General features: G+C 48.5%; 9 protein-coding genes across 9 annotated transcripts; 6 read left to right on the forward strand and 3 right to left on the reverse strand.

Annotated features, from left to right (window-relative positions):
- Positions 1 to 570: 570 nt before the first annotated feature.
- On the forward strand, positions 571 to 2,523 carry M430DRAFT_120129 (hypothetical protein). Its single transcript, XM_024861769.1, has 7 exons — positions 571 to 645; positions 697 to 737; positions 802 to 968; positions 1,042 to 1,224; positions 1,276 to 1,569; positions 1,620 to 2,084; positions 2,140 to 2,523. The coding sequence occupies exons 1-7, from the start codon at positions 638 to 640 to the stop codon at positions 2,371 to 2,373; spliced, it is 1,392 nt and encodes a 463-aa protein (XP_024721674.1). The 5' UTR covers positions 571 to 637; the 3' UTR covers positions 2,374 to 2,523.
- A 617-nt stretch (positions 2,524 to 3,140) lies between these two features.
- On the forward strand, positions 3,141 to 3,890 carry M430DRAFT_27455 (hypothetical protein; the record flags this gene model as incomplete). The annotated part of the gene is made up of 2 exons (XM_024865615.1): positions 3,141 to 3,161; positions 3,264 to 3,890. 2 exons carry the CDS (start codon positions 3,141 to 3,143, stop codon positions 3,888 to 3,890), a joined length of 648 nt encoding a protein of 215 aa, XP_024721675.1.
- A 143-nt stretch (positions 3,891 to 4,033) lies between these two features.
- On the reverse strand, positions 4,034 to 5,760 carry M430DRAFT_138863 (hypothetical protein; the record flags this gene model as incomplete). Its single annotated transcript, XM_024862579.1, has 2 exons — positions 4,034 to 4,961; positions 5,042 to 5,760. The coding sequence occupies 2 exons, from the start codon at positions 5,758 to 5,760 to the stop codon at positions 4,034 to 4,036; spliced, it is 1,647 nt and encodes a 548-aa protein (XP_024721676.1).
- A 445-nt stretch (positions 5,761 to 6,205) lies between these two features.
- M430DRAFT_138865 (hypothetical protein) lies at positions 6,206 to 7,739 on the forward strand (the record flags this gene model as incomplete). Its single annotated transcript, XM_024862580.1, has 2 exons — positions 6,206 to 6,936; positions 6,984 to 7,739. Exons 1-2 carry the CDS (start codon positions 6,304 to 6,306, stop codon positions 7,737 to 7,739), a joined length of 1,389 nt encoding a protein of 462 aa, XP_024721677.1. The 5' UTR covers positions 6,206 to 6,303.
- Positions 7,740 to 7,837: 98 nt separating this feature from the next.
- Positions 7,838 to 9,732, reverse strand: M430DRAFT_18563 (hypothetical protein; the record flags this gene model as incomplete). Its single annotated transcript, XM_024863899.1, has 3 exons — positions 7,838 to 9,064; positions 9,230 to 9,409; positions 9,709 to 9,732. The coding sequence occupies 3 exons, from the start codon at positions 9,730 to 9,732 to the stop codon at positions 7,838 to 7,840; spliced, it is 1,431 nt and encodes a 476-aa protein (XP_024721678.1).
- A 681-nt stretch (positions 9,733 to 10,413) lies between these two features.
- Positions 10,414 to 11,900, forward strand: M430DRAFT_66107 (hypothetical protein). The gene is made up of 4 exons (XM_024869209.1): positions 10,414 to 10,598; positions 10,648 to 10,810; positions 10,865 to 11,222; positions 11,271 to 11,900. Exons 1-4 carry the CDS (start codon positions 10,517 to 10,519, stop codon positions 11,634 to 11,636), a joined length of 969 nt encoding a protein of 322 aa, XP_024721679.1. The 5' UTR covers positions 10,414 to 10,516; the 3' UTR covers positions 11,637 to 11,900.
- Positions 11,901 to 12,490: 590 nt separating this feature from the next.
- M430DRAFT_138873 (hypothetical protein) lies at positions 12,491 to 13,150 on the forward strand (the record flags this gene model as incomplete). Its single annotated transcript, XM_024862581.1, has 3 exons — positions 12,491 to 12,622; positions 12,802 to 12,915; positions 12,995 to 13,150. Exons 1-3 carry the CDS (start codon positions 12,557 to 12,559, stop codon positions 13,148 to 13,150), a joined length of 336 nt encoding a protein of 111 aa, XP_024721680.1. The 5' UTR covers positions 12,491 to 12,556.
- A 279-nt stretch (positions 13,151 to 13,429) lies between these two features.
- On the reverse strand, positions 13,430 to 14,238 carry M430DRAFT_101408 (hypothetical protein; the record flags this gene model as incomplete). The annotated part of the gene is made up of 2 exons (XM_024860704.1): positions 13,430 to 13,467; positions 13,518 to 14,238. The coding sequence occupies 2 exons, from the start codon at positions 14,236 to 14,238 to the stop codon at positions 13,430 to 13,432; spliced, it is 759 nt and encodes a 252-aa protein (XP_024721681.1).
- A 523-nt stretch (positions 14,239 to 14,761) lies between these two features.
- On the forward strand, positions 14,762 to 17,110 carry M430DRAFT_66110 (hypothetical protein). Its single transcript, XM_024869210.1, has 7 exons — positions 14,762 to 14,936; positions 14,991 to 15,113; positions 15,167 to 15,247; positions 15,294 to 15,447; positions 15,496 to 15,608; positions 15,654 to 15,973; positions 16,021 to 17,110. Exons 1-7 carry the CDS (start codon positions 14,853 to 14,855, stop codon positions 17,009 to 17,011), a joined length of 1,866 nt encoding a protein of 621 aa, XP_024721682.1. The 5' UTR covers positions 14,762 to 14,852; the 3' UTR covers positions 17,012 to 17,110.
- Positions 17,111 to 17,259: the final 149 nt, after the last annotated feature.

Genomic DNA, 17,259 nt, shown 5'->3' on the forward strand with positions numbered 1-17,259 from the left:
GAGAGTACTCGTTGCTGAGACCAGATCGACGGGGCTGAGTGGTTGATCGCATAAAGGCAGCGGATGGGGATGACTGAGAACTATTGAAATTGAGCGTCGAAGTTTGAAAAGTGCTTTGTTGGGAGAAGGATAATGGCTTTACAAAGCTCGTGGTACCCATCATTGAGCTTCCCAGAAAGGAGGGAGGAGGTCCCGCTGGCGTAAATGATGCCGCTGAAGAAGGCGGGGGTCCAGCTGGGGTAGTAGAAGGATTTGAAGCCCCAAATCCGAAAAGGTTGTTGCCATTGCTGGATCTCCTGTCCGGTGTGGATGGAGGAGGGCTGGAGGAGAAAGGTACTTGAAATCCGGACATTGTGTACGTCGACGTTCAAGAGCGCGCTATGGGATATCGAGTCTGGAGTAGGAGGATGCGACTTTTAGTGTCGCGACCATGAACGAAGTCGTTGTGTTGGCCTGTTGGAGTGAGTTGCATACCCATCTATTTACTCTTGTCGAACGAGCGAGCATCAACTTTAAAATCCACTGCCAGAGACTAGCGCGGATCTTAACGCGTCTCCCCTAGAGGCCCAACGCGAATCCAAGAACCTTTATTCTTTCACCTTCATTCTATCTTCAAGTTGGTATCGATGTTCCCATAATGCCAAGGTACAATTTTTTCCTGTTTCTCTTGATTTGGTCTTGACTAACAACAATCAGAGAAATTATCACGGTTCAGGCCGGCCAATGCGGCAACAGCAGTGAGTTTTGACCCCGCCTGAAGATTGTTGCCTTTTGGATCATATTCTGACGATTACCTCGTAGTTGGTAGTCAGTTTTGGCAGCAGCTGTGCCAGGAACATGGCATAAGCCAGGATGGGAACCTAGAGGACTTTGCGACCGAAGGCGGGGATAGGAAAGACGTGTTTTTCTACCAATCTGATGATACGCGATACATCCCCCGAGCTATATTGATCGACCTAGAACCTCGTGTATGTACATTTGGTGACATAACTTGGGCATAGGCATGCATACTGGGTACTAATTAGTTCTGTCTCTACCTAGGTTATCAACGGAATCCAATCAGGCCCTTATAAGAATATCTACAACCCTGAAAATTTCTTCGTTGGCAAAAACGGTATAGGGGCTGCGAATAATTGGGGAGATGGGTATCAAACAGGAGAGCTTGTTCATGAGGATGTCATGGAGATGATTGACCGAGAGGCCGATGGGAGCGATTCGTTGGAGGTGTGTTGAGAAGAGCAATGCAGGCTTATGTTCCAATACTAATGGCTCCAGGGCTTTATGATGCTGCACTCAATAGCAGGAGGTACTGGATCAGGTCTGGGCTCTTTTCTCTTGGAAAGGCTGAATGATCGCTTCCCCAAGAAGATCATCCAGACGTACTCGGTTTTCCCAGACACGACCAATTCTGGCGACGTCGTAGTCCATCCTTACAACAGCTTGCTCTCTATGCGGAGGTTGACACAGAACGCCGATTCGGTGGTCGTTCTTGATAATGGTGCATTATCCCGTATTGCGGCAGACAGATTACACGTTCAGGAACCGTCGTTCCAACAAACGAACCAACTGGTTAGCAACTCCCAGGTGTTGAGAAACATTTTTACTGACGGCCAAAACAGGTATCTACAGTCATGTCAGCTAGTACTACTACCCTCCGATATCCTGGTTATATGCACAACGATCTGGTCAGCATCGTTGCATCCTTGATCCCGACCCCGCGGTGTCACTTCCTCATGACTTCTTATACACCCTTCACGGGCGATAGTGTCGAGCAAGCTAAAACTGTTCGCAAAACCACCGTCTTGGATGTGATGCGACGACTCCTTCAACCAAAGAACAGAATGGTCTCCACTATACCTGGGAAGAAGAGCTGTTATATTTCCATTTTGAACGTCATCCAAGGTGATGTTGATCCTACCGATGTTCACAAGAGTCTTCTTCGGATCAGGGAGCGCAGACTTGCAACTTTCATCCCTTGGGGACCTGCGAGTATTCAAGTCGCTTTGACCAAGAAAAGCCCATATATCCCAATGAATCATCGGGTCAGTGGGCTCATGTTGGCAAATCACACCAGTATCGCTACAGTAAGTCTACCCTCCTAATGGAAGACAGTGTGAGAGCTAACAATTATTCTCACAGCTTTTCAAGCGTATTGTACGACAGTACGACGGTATGCGGAAACGAAATGCTTTCATGGAAGGTTACAAAAAAACGGCTCCCTTTTCCGATAACCTCAACGAGTTTGATGAGGCGAGAGAGGTAGTGACAGATTTGATCGCGGAGTATGAAGCTGCAGAAGATGCAGATTACCTTAATCCCGATGCAGGGGAGAAGGCACCGGCAGGAGAGGCAGGAGATAAGAGACTCCCATGAATCAAGTAAGGGATGCAGCACACTGAATGAGGTAGTTTGGAGTCAAGGTGAAGGTGGGCATATTTTGGCCGGGCGGCGTCTACTTAATGGATGATTAACGATACCAGTTACCAAAACTGACAGCACAGCACTGAACGTCCACTGCTTTTGGGAGATCTCCTGGATGGACGAGATTATTTTTGTTAGTAACTGCATGAGATACCAAGTACTGTACCTAGGAGCGTCAGGATTCAATTAGAAGTTGGCTCCTCCAACGTTTTACCTGGAACCATGCTATTACTTCCATGGCAAAATTGCTACGACGTGCACCTAGACAGTACCTACAAGAGTGTCGCGCAGCACGTGACTGCACAAGAGCGAACCCCTATTTGCCCCCTCGCTACATGATATCTGTGGGCGGTTGACGTCTCCCCGCGAACACAAAACCGGATCTGCCCAATATGAGCTCCCACTGACGCCCATGAGCTGATCCACAACCAGGACCGAACTTTGGAGCTTTGCGGCTCACGAATCAATGGGAAAGGAAAGGAACCGATGCTGACACCAGCGGGGGTTCATGGAGAACTACGTTTAGGTGATGTCATTGCTCTGTTGATCATGATGGCAAACACGCAAGAGCAATGAATGGGTGGAGTTGGGCTTCATTACAAAAGCTGCTCTTGAGTACTAGATTTTTATCGTTTGGAAGATTTCATCGTTTGGAAAACTTATCTACAGAGTAAAGAATCAATTGCCTTCAGTCCGTTATCTCGGAAATCTATTGCACAATGACTTCAATTGGAACAAAGGTATGTAGACTTCCTCGAACACGCCAGCAAAGCTTCCTATGCACTTTTGCTGCAAGGAGCTCCCATTCATCAGCCATCGAATTTCTCTAACATATTTCTCAGGTCACTGACCCCCATGCCGAACGCCGGGAGCCTACAGGAGCCATCGCATCAGACTCCCTAGCAGCAGAGTCCAGCCGCGCAGGAGGTGCATTCTCACGCAACCCCAACAGCGAGCCTCAGGGCGTCTCCGGCTCCAACTCCACCTTCGCCAACACGAACACTTCAGCAGCCACCCGCTTAGATCCAGCTTCCGACGCAGAAGCCCGCATGGCGCAGCATGACTGGGCCGAGGAGAAGAAGCTCGGCGCGGCAGCGACCTCATATCCCGATGCGGCTGGTGGCCAAGCCAAAGGCCTTGCGGTCGAGAACACCCAAGGCTCTTATGAGACTGGTGGTGCATCGAGCCATGCTGATACAGCACCAAGTTACATCGCCAGTACGCAACATCTAAACACTGGAAAGCCAAAAGGAAAGAACTTGACGGAGGGTGGATTTGATGACGATGATCGGTGGAATGCAAGTTTAAGTTCGGATATTGGAACGAACAACGACCCAGGACGGGCAGCGGAGCTGAACTTTGAGAAAGTCAATGCGAATACTACTGCGGCCAGTGCTTCGACAATGCCTAAACAGAACAGGAATACTGATACCCCTTATAATGTGTTGAGTTCTGAAGCATCAGCATGAGATGGATAAGGGATGGCGATAAAATAATGAAACATGGTTAAACTAATTTGATATCTATATCCTATTGACTTCAGTCGTATGCACTATCCATTGAACGCCATCGCAATGCATATCAAATACCCAATTGTCCTCTTCTCAATCCTTCAAGGCCAAGCCCCGGGATCAATTTCTGTGCCCAAATCTCTATCTTCCAAGAACCTCCTCCCCTTCAATTGTTCGGGTAGGTACTCCTGAACTACCCTACCCTCCTTGTAATTAGGATTATACTTATATTGATCACCATATCCTAATTCCTTCATCAACTTTGTAGGTGCATTCCTTAGATGGATTGGAATGGGCAGAGATGCCACACCAGGTTCTTTCAACGCAGCAAAAGCATTATTCAAGCCACGATATGCCCTCGTACTTTTCGGGGCCAGGCACAACGCAACTGTGCAGTGAGCCATTGAAATCCGGCACTCTGGCATGCCGATTTTCTCTGCTGCTGCATATGTACTAGTTGCTAGGGTTAGCATGCTATTGTCTGCAAGTCCGACATCTTCTGAGGCAATGACGATCATCCGTCTTGCTATATATAAGGGGTCTTCGCCTGACTGCAGCATCCGGGCCAAGTAATAGAGAGCAGCATCGGGATCGCTGCCCCTTACTGACTTATGGAAAGCAGAAATGGTATCGTAGTGTTGGTCTCCAGCCCGATCATAGACAAGGGTCTTGGTCAGAGACTCTTTGATATCGGCTTTTGTGATTGAAGGTCGCGTTGATAACCCCATAGCCAGCTCGAGAAGGTTGAGAGCTGTGCGAGCATCACCATCAGAGAAAGATGCGAGGTACTTTAAGAGTTCAGAATCAACAAGATCCGATGGAGTGTAGTTGGGGCCCTCCATCGCTAGAGCTCTCTCTAATATCTGGAGTATGTCCTCGTCTGTCAACTTCTGGAGTGTGAACGTTCGGCATCGTGACAGTAATGCGTTCTGGACCTTGAAGGAAGGGTTTTCTGTCGTAGCTCCAATCAATGTAACTTGCCCCGATTCTACAGGCCCCAAGAAGACGTCTTGCTGGGATTTCGAGAACCTATAACAATATAACATTAAATTTCAACTCTTGGTATGTAAAGATCTCAAGCCTGAAAAGGATTAGGTAGTCGGATTTACCTATGTATCTCGTCGCAGAAAATTATTGTCTTCCGGCCAGTCAACCCAAGTTCCCCTCGTGCCTCTGCGAATATCTTCTTGCATTCTGCAACTCCAGAACTTGTGCTGTTGATCTCCACGAATCTGCTTCCAACCATGGAAGCTATACATCGTGCTATTGTAGTCTTCCCCGTGCCGGCGCCGCCCCACAAAATCATAGATGGTACACGATCCTGCTCGATCAGACTCCGCAGCACGCCGTGGGGTCCAACAAGCTCTTGTCCGCAGACCTCATCTAGTGTCCGTGGTCGCATTCGTTCTGCTAACGGGGCGGCTTTTTGGAATGCGTTTGCCTTCGTCTTTTTTGTAGCTGGTTCATCCGAATTTCCTTCGAAGCTATCTCCTTCCTGCTTGACCGGAGGGCTAGGGTCGACATCTTCGAATGATCTCTTGCGTTGTGGTGGTTGAGCCGGAGAGCTCGAATTGGTCTGCTTCTGGTGAAAGCTCAACTTCGTTCCAGAATCTGCTTTTGGAGTCGGATAAGATGCAGCCCGTTTCGCCGCCGGGGTCTGAAAGAAGCTCGAGACAGAGGGTTTTTGTGAGGCAGTCGGATTCTGGGACGACGATCCATTGTGCTGGGTGGATTCGCCTGTATCAATGAAGGAGACGCAGTCTGAATCGATGTGGCTGTTGATATCCCGTGGTTTGACTGGTTTACCGCAAATCGGGCATTCGACCATACTGAAAATCCTTGTGTTCTGCTCGCCTTCCTCGTAAGCCAGTCGATGGTTCAAGGAGAGTGGGAGGAGGCGCGGCTCGATGCGTTCGGGAGACGCGCCTCGCGTTCACGCTACGCTATAACTGACATACCCTTGACCTGACGGAGAATACCCTATATTTAGAAGTCTGAACACCTCCCCCAGAATCCGGCTTGATTTTTTCAGTAGCGTAATATCATTTTAAATGCTCTTGAACGACCAATTCATAGCATGGAGTAATGGACGTCGACAGTAAGGTATCTCAATGGACCGGCCCGGGATTTTTACCGCCGTACAACTCCATCGCGAACCCGAACCCGAACCCGTACGCGAAGTGGCTCTTCCACAGTTTAACATGGGCAGGCTGACAGTACCGCATTCACGTAGCAAGTGCTTACTTCTTACTGCGTATGCAAGTTGCAGATCTGGAGTGAAACAGTATATAAAGCGGGCTGTAAGGAAAGTCCACTAAAAGATTCGTTCTCTTGGATAAATATCCTTTTTCCTGACTCTTTGTGTATAACCATGGCTGTATCCCTTGACCAGAAACGGATTGCTTTGGAGACTTTCCTCCAAGACCATACAAACATCAAATATGTAACACCTGCTGCTCCTGAGTTCTCTTCCTTGAAAGCCACTTACAACCTCACCATCACCGCAACCCCCCTGGCGATCGTCCGCCCTCAATCATCAAATGATGTTGCTGCGCTGGTATCGTACTGTACAACTCATGGAATCCAATTCTCTGTTCGGTCTGGTGGAAATAACTTGTACGGAGCGTCATGTGTGCAAGATGCTTTGATGGTCGACATGCGAGACATTGCCTTCGTCGATATCGACAAGGAGAAATCGTCAGCTAGGGTCGGCGGAGGTATTCTACAGGGAAAGCTCGCCAAGGAATTATCGAAAGAAGGACTTGTGACTGCCATGGGGTCACTTGGCTTTGTAGGCTTCATCGGCTGGGGCTGCTACGGAGGTTATGGATCACTCTCGGCCAAATATGGTCTGGGTGTAGACAACATTCTCGCAGCAAAAGTTGTCAACTGGAACGGTGAGATTGTCGACGCGGATGAGGAGATGATGAAGGGCATCCGTGGAGCAGGGGGAGCCTTTGGCGTCATAGTCGAATTGACTGTTAAAGTCTATCCGCTCAAAAGTGTAAGCCATTCCCGGTCTCTGGAAAATGGAAGCTCACTCTTGATCAGATCCTTGCCGGCATGATAGTTTTTGACTCGCAGGATATCACCTCAGTCTATCAAAGCTACAATGCCGGCTACCAAACCCTTTTAGACGAAGGCCTGTCACCTGCATTGAGTTCGCAGCAAATGGTTGTCAATTCGCCTAATGGGAGAGCCTTCGCTGTTGGAATCATCTGGTCCTCGGACGACCACGACGCTGGCCGCGCTGAGCTTGCGAAGATTGAAGCTCTAGGCACTGTAGTTATGAACACTGTCGGGCCGACGACAGTCGCCGATTATATGGACATATTGAGTACGCAAATCCCCTCCAGCGCATATGGGGCGTGCCAAACACTCAGTATCCGAAAATTGAACAATGAGACCACCGCAATCATGAGCAGGAACTTTGAGAAGATGCCTTCGAGCTTCGGAACGGCCTTTACCATCCATGAACTTCGCGGACCCTCCGCAGCTCCAAAGTCGAATTCTGTATTCGGGTTGCGGGAGCCCCATTTCATGTTGGAATTCATTTCGACGGTGGCCAAAGAGGAAGACGAGAAGGAATCCCGAGAATGGGCTACCAATTTCCGCAAGGAACTCTTGCAAATGAAACCTGAAAACTTGCTCCCAGGGACATACATCTCCCTTACTCCTCCTGGCGTCACTCCATTATCGAAGATATACGGTCCAGATTCCAATTATGAGACTCTGTTGGAACTCAAGCAGAAATATGACCCACATAACGTGTTCAACCTTGCAGTCCCAAAATTTTACGAGCAATGAATAGGCGTCATTGGAGGGGGCGTTGAGGACGGAGGCCAATCAGCCGGTGGCAATCAATTGATGGAAAAGAGGCTGTACGGAGTAAAGGTCCCATCAATTCAAGTTGTTGCTTGAGGAAGGAAAGTTATTAGGGCAGGCTTTACTTCGCCTTCAAATGGCTCGGATATACCATCTTCAGGCCAATCAGAATCCAGTTTTATCTTCTTCGCAATGACATTCAGCGGCCACTCCATAGTCCACGACCAGTCAGATGGCATCAATTCACGAATCCCCAGCACAGCTTTTATTGCTACCTTGTTCTCCCCAGCACCATGAAGCCACCATGCACTAGACCGTTCAAGAAGGCTGAGCATGGATAGATTCCGTGCCAGTAAAGCCATAGCTATTGGATCTTCTCTTTCCAAGAGGGGGAGGAATTGTGGAGGAAGCCTGTGCAAAAGTGTGACTATATCCTGCTCTATTTCTGAAATATCAGATTCGGTTGCAATCATCGAATAGATGGCAATGAGCTCATCTACTGCGGCCTCATATGCCGCTTTATCCTCAAAGGGCGTGTTGCTTTTGCGGAATGTAGTTGAAAGCAAATCGAGATCTTGCATGGCACAGCGCATAAATCCTTTCTTAGCCAGATCGTCGATCTGGGGCCTTTTGTGATCTGCTCTAGGCCAATCGTATTTCGGTAGCCAGTGCTTCGTTCTCTCAACCAGAGCTTTGATCCCGTTACACATGTGGTAAGTTTGTAGATCAATATTATACCGCTCTTTAGTGCCTTTGCTGTGGGCCGTCAACCAAGTGTGATGAGCTATCAGAACTGCTGCCACCAGTAATGGCTCGACATTGTGCTGGTCGACTTGAGTAATTGCCACTTGGTGCTTCGTGATAGCTTTGTCGAGATACGACCTTGAAGCGCGGGGTAGAATTGGATCGTTCGGAGTTAGGGCTAGAAGATGCAATGACGATAGCGCCAACAGTGCGTTGAGCACAATCTCAGATGAGAAGGCGATCTGCGGTATGTCTATTTCCCACATAGGATGGCATAGTACAGGGACCATGGAGCTCAGGGATCGAGCGTTGCATGTTGTTTTGGTATAATGATGAAGAAGCCGAAGTTCAAGCAGTCTTTCTTCTGCATCACTGATACCAAGAGGTTTCCACAATATTGTTTGCTGTAATGGAGGCTTCACTATCTCAGGAGGGGCCGACGGTTTTGCATGCTTGACAGGAGGTTTGCCAGGCCTGCCGATAGGCTGATGGTCATATTGGCAGCAATCGGGGTTCACATATCTCTTTTTGCAGTTTCCGCAAATTGGTCGTAACTCATCACACTATTTACATCAGCAAAGGCTATGATGAAAGAAATCCTATCCACCTCTCAAATCTTTCTGGCCATCAAACAAACGGTCATTTTGAGAAAGGCGGTAGGTATATAGGGCGGGATTTCTCTGCCTTTTGAACTATGTAAGAGGGGTTAAACAAGTAAAGACACTTACCTTAATCTTGCGAAGCTTGCAATTCTTACAGCCTTTTGTAGACTTCTTGTAACTGCGTTTGAACGTCTTGGCAGTTATGGGAGTAGTGGGAGTAGCGGGAGTATGCTCAGACATTTCCAGCACTTGAGACAAGGCTCGTCGAACGAAGGGATTCGCAGGAAGCTTGTTCTTGGTGTGCTTCTATCGTTTGACATCAGGAGGATCAAGAAGCTTGGCGCATGATGGAACTGGCCGCCTTAGAGTTGGTCAGGGTTGTAAGGAGTAAAGTTGCATACGGGGAGACGGTACATGCGCCGCCCCTTAAGATGGGGGTACTATCACGTGATATAAGCCCCGGGTGGGGCCGGGGAAATAAAGTTGACCCCAACGGAGAATCAAGGGACTTAGGGTACCTTAACCTTGGGGAAAATACCCAGGAACACCAACATCACTCAGCATTCAGGAACATTCCCAGGAACACGACTCAGGGACAAACTTACATAGTCCATACCCTCTAGGGCCATGCGCTCCATCACCCAAGTGCAGATCCCGCAACGCCAACTGCCGTATTGGGACGAAACAGTTTTCCTACGCACAGTGCCTAGCTACCTGACTACCGTATACACGCTCCGCCTCCACTCGACTCGCGTATCTGTCTCCATTCCCAAACCGATGCCGAGACGACAAGCAAGGATAACTCCCGGGAATCGTATTCCTTCGACGGCCTCTCTTCTCGAGTGAACAAAGGGTCCTTGGTAATAGGAGAAGATATATTCATTACAGCCTTCATCCATCCAATACCTTTCCCTGGACTCACTCTACCACTCTGTACAGCATGACTAGAATGCTTCCTCAATATTTCTTTTGTCACAATTTTAGTAGTCGGGAAGTCCGATTACCTTCCTCGAGTCTCGATTAACCGTGCCACGTGGGTCAAACGCCAAAAGCGTGAGGTATCAAAAGCGCCGAAAGGTTAACCAAATGCTGCGCCGGTGAACACCGGGATGGCACGGCACAGCTGCAATGCTGCTCGTGTCCGTCTCCTGCATGCGCCCATACCTCCCTAGAGGATGCAAGTGCATCTCCTCTAAGATCGCGGATGTGGTTGTCCCCGTAAAGCTTAATTAATGGGTCCTGGGGGGTTCGGAATTTGAAGTATAAAGTCTGGAACTATTTCTTCGAGTTGAGTTCAATTTCCATTGCACCTCTCTTGCATTTCCAGCCCCTCTGCGGGCCATTCTCCCCAGGCCGCTTTCCCTAAGTCGTCCCCCAAAGAGATCCGCTCGTTTCTGAACGCCGAATCAAGAAATGTGGTCCTTGTTACTTCATGTCGCAGCTCTGTACTCAGTAGGAATACATGCTGCTCCGCTTGTGCAGCGTGATAACACAGGTCCACTCCTCCGTATCTCTTATTTAATTGCTATTCTGATTCGTGGCAGTATCGGCAAGTGAACTGGCTACATTCGAGTTATTTGCTCAATATTCTGGTGCTGCGTATTGTTTCGATAGCGTTCACAAGAATGGCACCATCAGTTGCTCATCTGGAGGTGGAAATTGCCCGCTCGTCGAGAGTGCTAATGCCTCGGTTCTAAATGCTTTTCAGTGAGATTAATCAGTCTTTCCTTTGAAGAGGAAGCAGTGCTGATTTTATCTTAGAGCTGGTAGCACCAAGACTCTCGGCTATGTCGCAGTAGATCCCACGAATTCGCTCATCGTTTGTGCTATACAGGGCACACAAGTTTCGACGAACCCTGTAAATGTCCTGACCGATGTCGATATAATCCGGTCCAAGACTGACCTTTGTGGCGACGCCAATACAACCGACGGCTGCCTGGTCCACGACGGATTTCACAATGCCATGCAAGATGCTGCAACTGTTGTCCTCCCCGCTGTGCAAGCAGCGTTGCAAGAGTATCCTGATTACAAAGTAATCACTACTGGACACAGCCTTGGAGCGGCCGTATCTGCATTATTGGGCACACTGCTGAGAAACAATGGGATTGTTGTTGATATGGTCGGTGTCTCGGTGCCGGTGCTATAGACCTTTACTAACAGATTTCAGTATACATTTGGACAGCCTAAACTCGGCGAGGTAGACATCTCCAACTACATCCAGAATCAAGCCCCTTCTCAAGGAATGAACTATCGAGTTACCCACTACAACGATATCGTACCACAGCTTCCAGAGCATGAGCCGGGTGACTGGGATCACTACTATCCTGAGTTCTGGATCGACATAGGAAACGGAACGGTCACTCCCGCCAATATCAAGGTTGTGGAGGGAAGGCTTTTTGAAACTGGTGGCAACGAGGGAGCAAAAACCGGATTGGGGGTACTCGCTGACATTGCTGCCGGTGGTGTGACCGCACATGGGGAATATTTTGGAGCCATCTCAGCTTGTTCATCAAGCCCACCGGCATCCTCCTAGATGTTAGTAAGAGTAGGAAAACGGTAAGCGCAGGTTTTAGGGGTTGCGATCTCAGGCTTGCAGAAACTATCTGTTGCGAATCTGAAACAGCCTGAAGTCAACCATCGGAGGAAAATTGCCGAGGGTAGGACACACGGTTCATGGGGTCCATGACTGAAACTAGTTGGGTAATAGGAGGTCAAAAGAAGCTGTAATGTGGTGGTTATCTCCTTCGGATATGATGGTATGTTCACTTACTAGAAGGCCTGTAATCAAAATATAGGTAGTCCTATATGGACTCTTGAAATTTTCTGATTTATCAAAGCATGCTTCTAGAATTAGTCCTTTATATTATATTTACTACACTATAAGGAAACATTTCAAAGGTCTCTTTACCATTTGGTTGAGAAAGAACAACAATCTGACAGTCGCCGACCATTAGGGGGAGACGCACTAGGAAACCCAACGAATTACAACCTGATAATGATGTAGTCACATACAACGATCCACGGCTGCAAGAAATATCGTGTTTGATTTATTAACCTTTATCAGTTTCGGAAATTTATCATCTGGAATTGAACTTCTGGAGTCATCCAGAAGGAGTTCCACAGTAGATGTAAGGCGGGCCAGTACCTGCGTTTACCTTACCCAGGTAGGTCTACAAATGTCTTTATACTGTAGGCACTCGGAATCTAAGATACCTTGGGTAAGGCCCTTGTCTTAGATTTACCTACCTAGGTACATCAGGGTACCTTACCTTAAATACGTACAAACGTCACGTTGGTATGGATATTCCCAGCATGAGTAATCAACTCCATCCCGCACTCCGGATTAGGTTGATTACAGTAGGCCCCTCAGATAAGAACTAAGAACTACAGTACATTTCCTAATATACCTACCTACCTACCTCTCCCCCTCTCCTCTCCCTAGAATCCGAAATCATGACTATCGTCCACATCGTCCTTTTTGAATTCAAACCCTCTGTTGATAATGAGGTCATTCGAGATGTGAGTTTCGCTCCGAAGTCTATCTTGGCGCGGGGTGACACTGCGGGGTCCCTCAACACACCATACCCCTCACTCTCCTCAGAATACTCCCCAGGAGAGAGAGAGACGACAATACCTATGTTCATCCATTCATACACACTGTAGAGGAAAAGCTGACACAAGCGCCCAACAAAAAATAGGTCTGCAGACGCATGCTAGCCCTGCGCGAGAACTGCATCCACCCGACGTCGAAGAAGCCGTACATTCTCGAGGCCAGCGGCGGCCGCGACCATTCCCCCGAGGGACATCAAGTTGTTGAATTCCCAGCCCGCTTCTATGCTTGTTTTGGCTTGATGGTAATATGGTTACTGACTGGCATGTGCGTGTGTCCAGGGCGGCTTCTCCCACGGCTTCGTCTCCCATTTCGCGAATGAGGAGGATAGGAGGTATTATCTGGAGGAGGATCCCGTTCATTTGGAGTTTGTCAAGAGCTTAGGACCGATCATTCAGAATGTCAGGGTTGTGGATTATACACCGGGAGAATATTAGTTTTGATCTTGGACAGGTAGTCATGAGCGTCATCAACGGTTGCTCGTTATCTTTCACGCAATCCAGATATTCGCACTTCCAGCTCAGAATGGTATTTTACATTTGAGTAGTCTGGACTGTAGTTGCCATGATGCGGCCTCTTTCGCTATTGGCTATGCACTCAATATACAACAATCTATTCAGCTCTAATGCGAAGCTGATGCTGGTATCCAACGCCGTCCCAATGCCAGTATTATAACGCCCACTAAAGATAACAGTCGTCGATTCATGCCAGTCGATTCAAACCATGAAGGATTCGCCACAGCCGCATTGCTCCTCTGCAGATACCGTTAGCAAGGACTCCCCAGAACTGAAAGGACGGACATACTTATGTTGGGGTTTCTAAACACAAATCTTTGGTTTAGTTTATCTTCTTCCCAGTCCATTTCACTGCCAATGATGCTGAATAACGCTTTGCTATCAATGAGCACCTTGACGCCATCCTGCTCCACCTCCTCGTCGAACTTCCCAGGCTTCTCCACGTATTCTAGGTGGTATGCCAACCCACTGCATCCGCGGTTCCGAACTCCAACCTTGATGAGTTTTGGCTCAGGTTGGTTCAGCAGATTCCGAATCTGATTGACAGCAGTAGGTGTAAGGTGCATCGCAGCCTTCCGTGCCCGTAACTTAGGCCTCGGCTTGGCTCGGGGTTGTGCCGCAGGTGCTGGCGTGGGTTTTGACGTTTGCGCCTCTTGTTCAGTGACGCTTATTGTTGGCTTGTCCTCTGTCCGTCTGCTGAAATCGAATTCAGATTGACCAGTTTGTGCCGGCGGCCTTGTCTCGTTGACTTGCGGGATTCCGCCGGCAATGGATGTGTCTGGTATGCCGACATTTCGGGGCGGCGGAGGCGGGGTGTCTAAGGAGTGTGGGTGGTATGCAGTGCTAGTTTGCATCTTGCGTTTCGTTGACATGTGTGAGAACTGAGTAGAAGAGAATGATCGGACGGCATGTTGGCAGGGTCGTAATGAGGGTGTTGCCGACGAGGAGGCGAATCTGGAGACGATGCTTGACGAGGATTTTAGGGGCACAAAAGCCCGTTGTGCAGACATAATGTAGGTCATCGAAGTGATGTTTTGAAGAGGGTATCAACTATCATGTGTTGAACGTGGGGAGGGGAAGATGGTGGTTATAAATCGATAGAAGATCAGAAGTAGCTCGCTCAGTATGAATAATCAGTCGATTTGTACAGTAGCAGTTAGCTGACTGCTCGGGAACCGGTCGGCACTCGTCCAATCAAAGCAGATCCTTTTGTCAGCTTTCTGGCGATGGAAGAAAGGAACCGTCGGTCTGCTGGAGGCTCTAGGAACTCGTCAAAGGGAAGATTGGGGCGCTGGATCAAATTGACAGAATGTTTGAGTAGATGTGAGGTTTGAATCACGACCTACAGGAACTGGTCTTTTGACTCCAGAAATGCATCCGACTGAGGTGTGACGGATGTGACGCAAATGTGCTCGGTTACGCTAACCTGATCGGCGATGCGGCCCGGCAAAACCTTCCCTCGTCGCGTGAATCACGAGTTGAAAGGTAAAGAACACGAAGCTGAGGCGTCCAAGGGAATTGAGTCAAGAAGAGACAGATTATTGCATTTACTTTCCACAACTAGGTCTCCCGCATTTCCCTGATCTACATGAGAATATCCCCGGAGTCTCTGCTGCCATGAAGAATGGACCCATCTCCTCTCACTCAGCAAGCTCGGCCCGAGGTGTTCCAGCAAAAGATCGTTGAGCTCTATCAATCTCTGTTCAAGGTGGGGATAGTGTCCTGTTGGCGATAAGAGAGTATGTCGCTGATTGCTCAACAGAGTGATGATGATCGCGAGAAATCCGAGGGCTTCTGGAGGGAGTTCTTCCTGTTGAAACCAGACCGAGCGACATTGAACCGCATCTTGCTCGACTTAAGCCCGGACGATCTGTTGCAACTTCAGGTACGAGGCTACAGAAAAGAGTTGTGGGGAAGCCCGATTTGATTCGAGTACAGGTACAAACGCGACAACTTTTCTCTAGGGCAGTAGCATGCATCAAAGCAGGAAGTGCTCCAGCAGATGCGCATGCTCTTGATGTAAGATTGCGATTCCTGCGATACGATATGAGGCTGATAGAATAAGACTGGCACGACTTTCTTTGCCTCGATCCTCCCGAAGAAATATACGAACCCTAGCTCTGATATAATCAATGTCTTGGCCGGATTGGATCACATAGATGCCATCTTCACTGAATTCGTTGCCGCGCTGGACGTTACAATACGAACAGGAAGAGATTGTAGGTGTCTTGGTAGGCAAGATGCAGGACAAGCTGATAGGGATATAGTGGACATACGTCAAAAGGCAATCCAAGCTGCATTGTCAGTGGTTTCGGGCGCATATCAAACGAGTCTCCTTTCATATTTCACGCACCGCGATCTTTTTCCTTCACTTATGAAGGCAAGCATCCTATCTCTTAGAGAGAGACTACGCTGACCGGAGTAGTTCATACAAGATTCTGATACCACTTCCCGCGCATTCGAACCCTTTACCCTTCTTGGTCTTTTAGCAAATTACAACAAATTCGAATTTCAAAACCCATATCGGTTACGACTTGACGACTTCGTGAATGAGGGATCTATACAGAAGATAATAAGATCTGTAGGGACCACTTGTGCAGATGCACGTGCAAAATATGTCGCGGTCCAGGACGATCTTCCTGAAGGATGGTCAATCTCCAATACCTTGAGCATAATAGGACTTGGTCCGAAGTCTGCCAGTCCGGCATTTGATCCAGAGGTTGCAAAGGAAATGTTTGCGAAATTGTATGTGTTTACATCCTTTACTGTCATTCAAACTAATGCCGGAGCAGACCTAGCCATGAAGCAGCTGTACTTCTTGCAACTTATGACTTCGCGCTTGCCAATAAGCTGTTCTGCTTCAATTTCGTCTCCTTGCCAGCTGAGAAGGGCATGGAAGCCCCTATTGGCAGCTTTCTATCACTCACCTCATATGTATTTCAACATGCACATGCATCTACGCGCACAGCCCTCTACTCCCATCTCAACCTCCTTATTTTACGACTCCTGATAGAAGACCAAGTCCTATGCAAACGGATGTGCAGTGCCGAGAGTAAAATGCCTGTCCGATTATGTCGACAGAGGCAGCCATACCTACCCTTAGTTAAGGGCGACAGAATGTTGGTGGTTAGCATATTGGACACGATGATTGACGGAATCAACCACAACTTAAGGCGGCGGCTTGATGTGGACCTGTACATCCTTAGTGTGGGAATCATCCTCCGCCTTATCTCACACCTCTCTCGATCGCGCACGCGGCTCGCCTATCACTGGTCAGAGCTATTCCGGTCTCTCCTTTCTCTTGTCCGCTTCCTTACTAGCTACACGGCCGACCTCAAGCACCTTCCTCGCATTGAAATTCTACTCGATAGCTTGGTCAATCTGATTGCTCTCTCATTATCGGCCGGTGAGGCATTCCTCCCAAATCCGGCAGCGTATGACGACTTGTTCTACAAGCTTGTAGAGACAGGCGAAGTATTAGTGAAGTTCCGTGACAATTACGACCTAGAGAAAAGGCCGACAAATTCTATAGACACCTTGATTAGCGTCAGCACACATTACAAACAGCTACTTTCTGATGGGTCGACTGGTAGGAGTGGGAAGTATTTGACCAGTGCGCAGGTTGCGGGAGTTATCAAACAAGGCTATGAAACGTTGAGTATCCAGGCCAAAGAAGGATTAGATAGTTGGGACAGGTATCGAGAGGCGGATGAGAGGGTCTTCTTGAAGAAGATGGCGAGGACAGTGGTAGGCGATGTGAAGGCGCTCATCGGAGAGGCCTGAGGATTTGAGATGCTCTTGTACTACTACTATGGCAGGATAGGAATCCACTTGATGACGCATGATCATTGAATCCCAATCTGGCACTGTCATCTTCTCACGTTCATTTGACAGCGGTTACAGTGTCTGGACAACCGCGCTGTTTCGTGTCTAAACGCGGTGCTCCAGGCGTAATATGGGCTGAAGCTGCCAGGGCCAATAGTTAAGGGACAAGCAGGCCTCGTTTCGAGAACAGAAACGCTGATAGCCAA

The sequence above is a fragment of the Amorphotheca resinae genome (genome assembly GCF_003019875.1).
Source record: "Amorphotheca resinae ATCC 22711 unplaced genomic scaffold M430scaffold_5, whole genome shotgun sequence".
In the NCBI taxonomy this organism is placed as follows: domain Eukaryota; kingdom Fungi; phylum Ascomycota; class Leotiomycetes; order Helotiales; family Amorphothecaceae; genus Amorphotheca; species Amorphotheca resinae.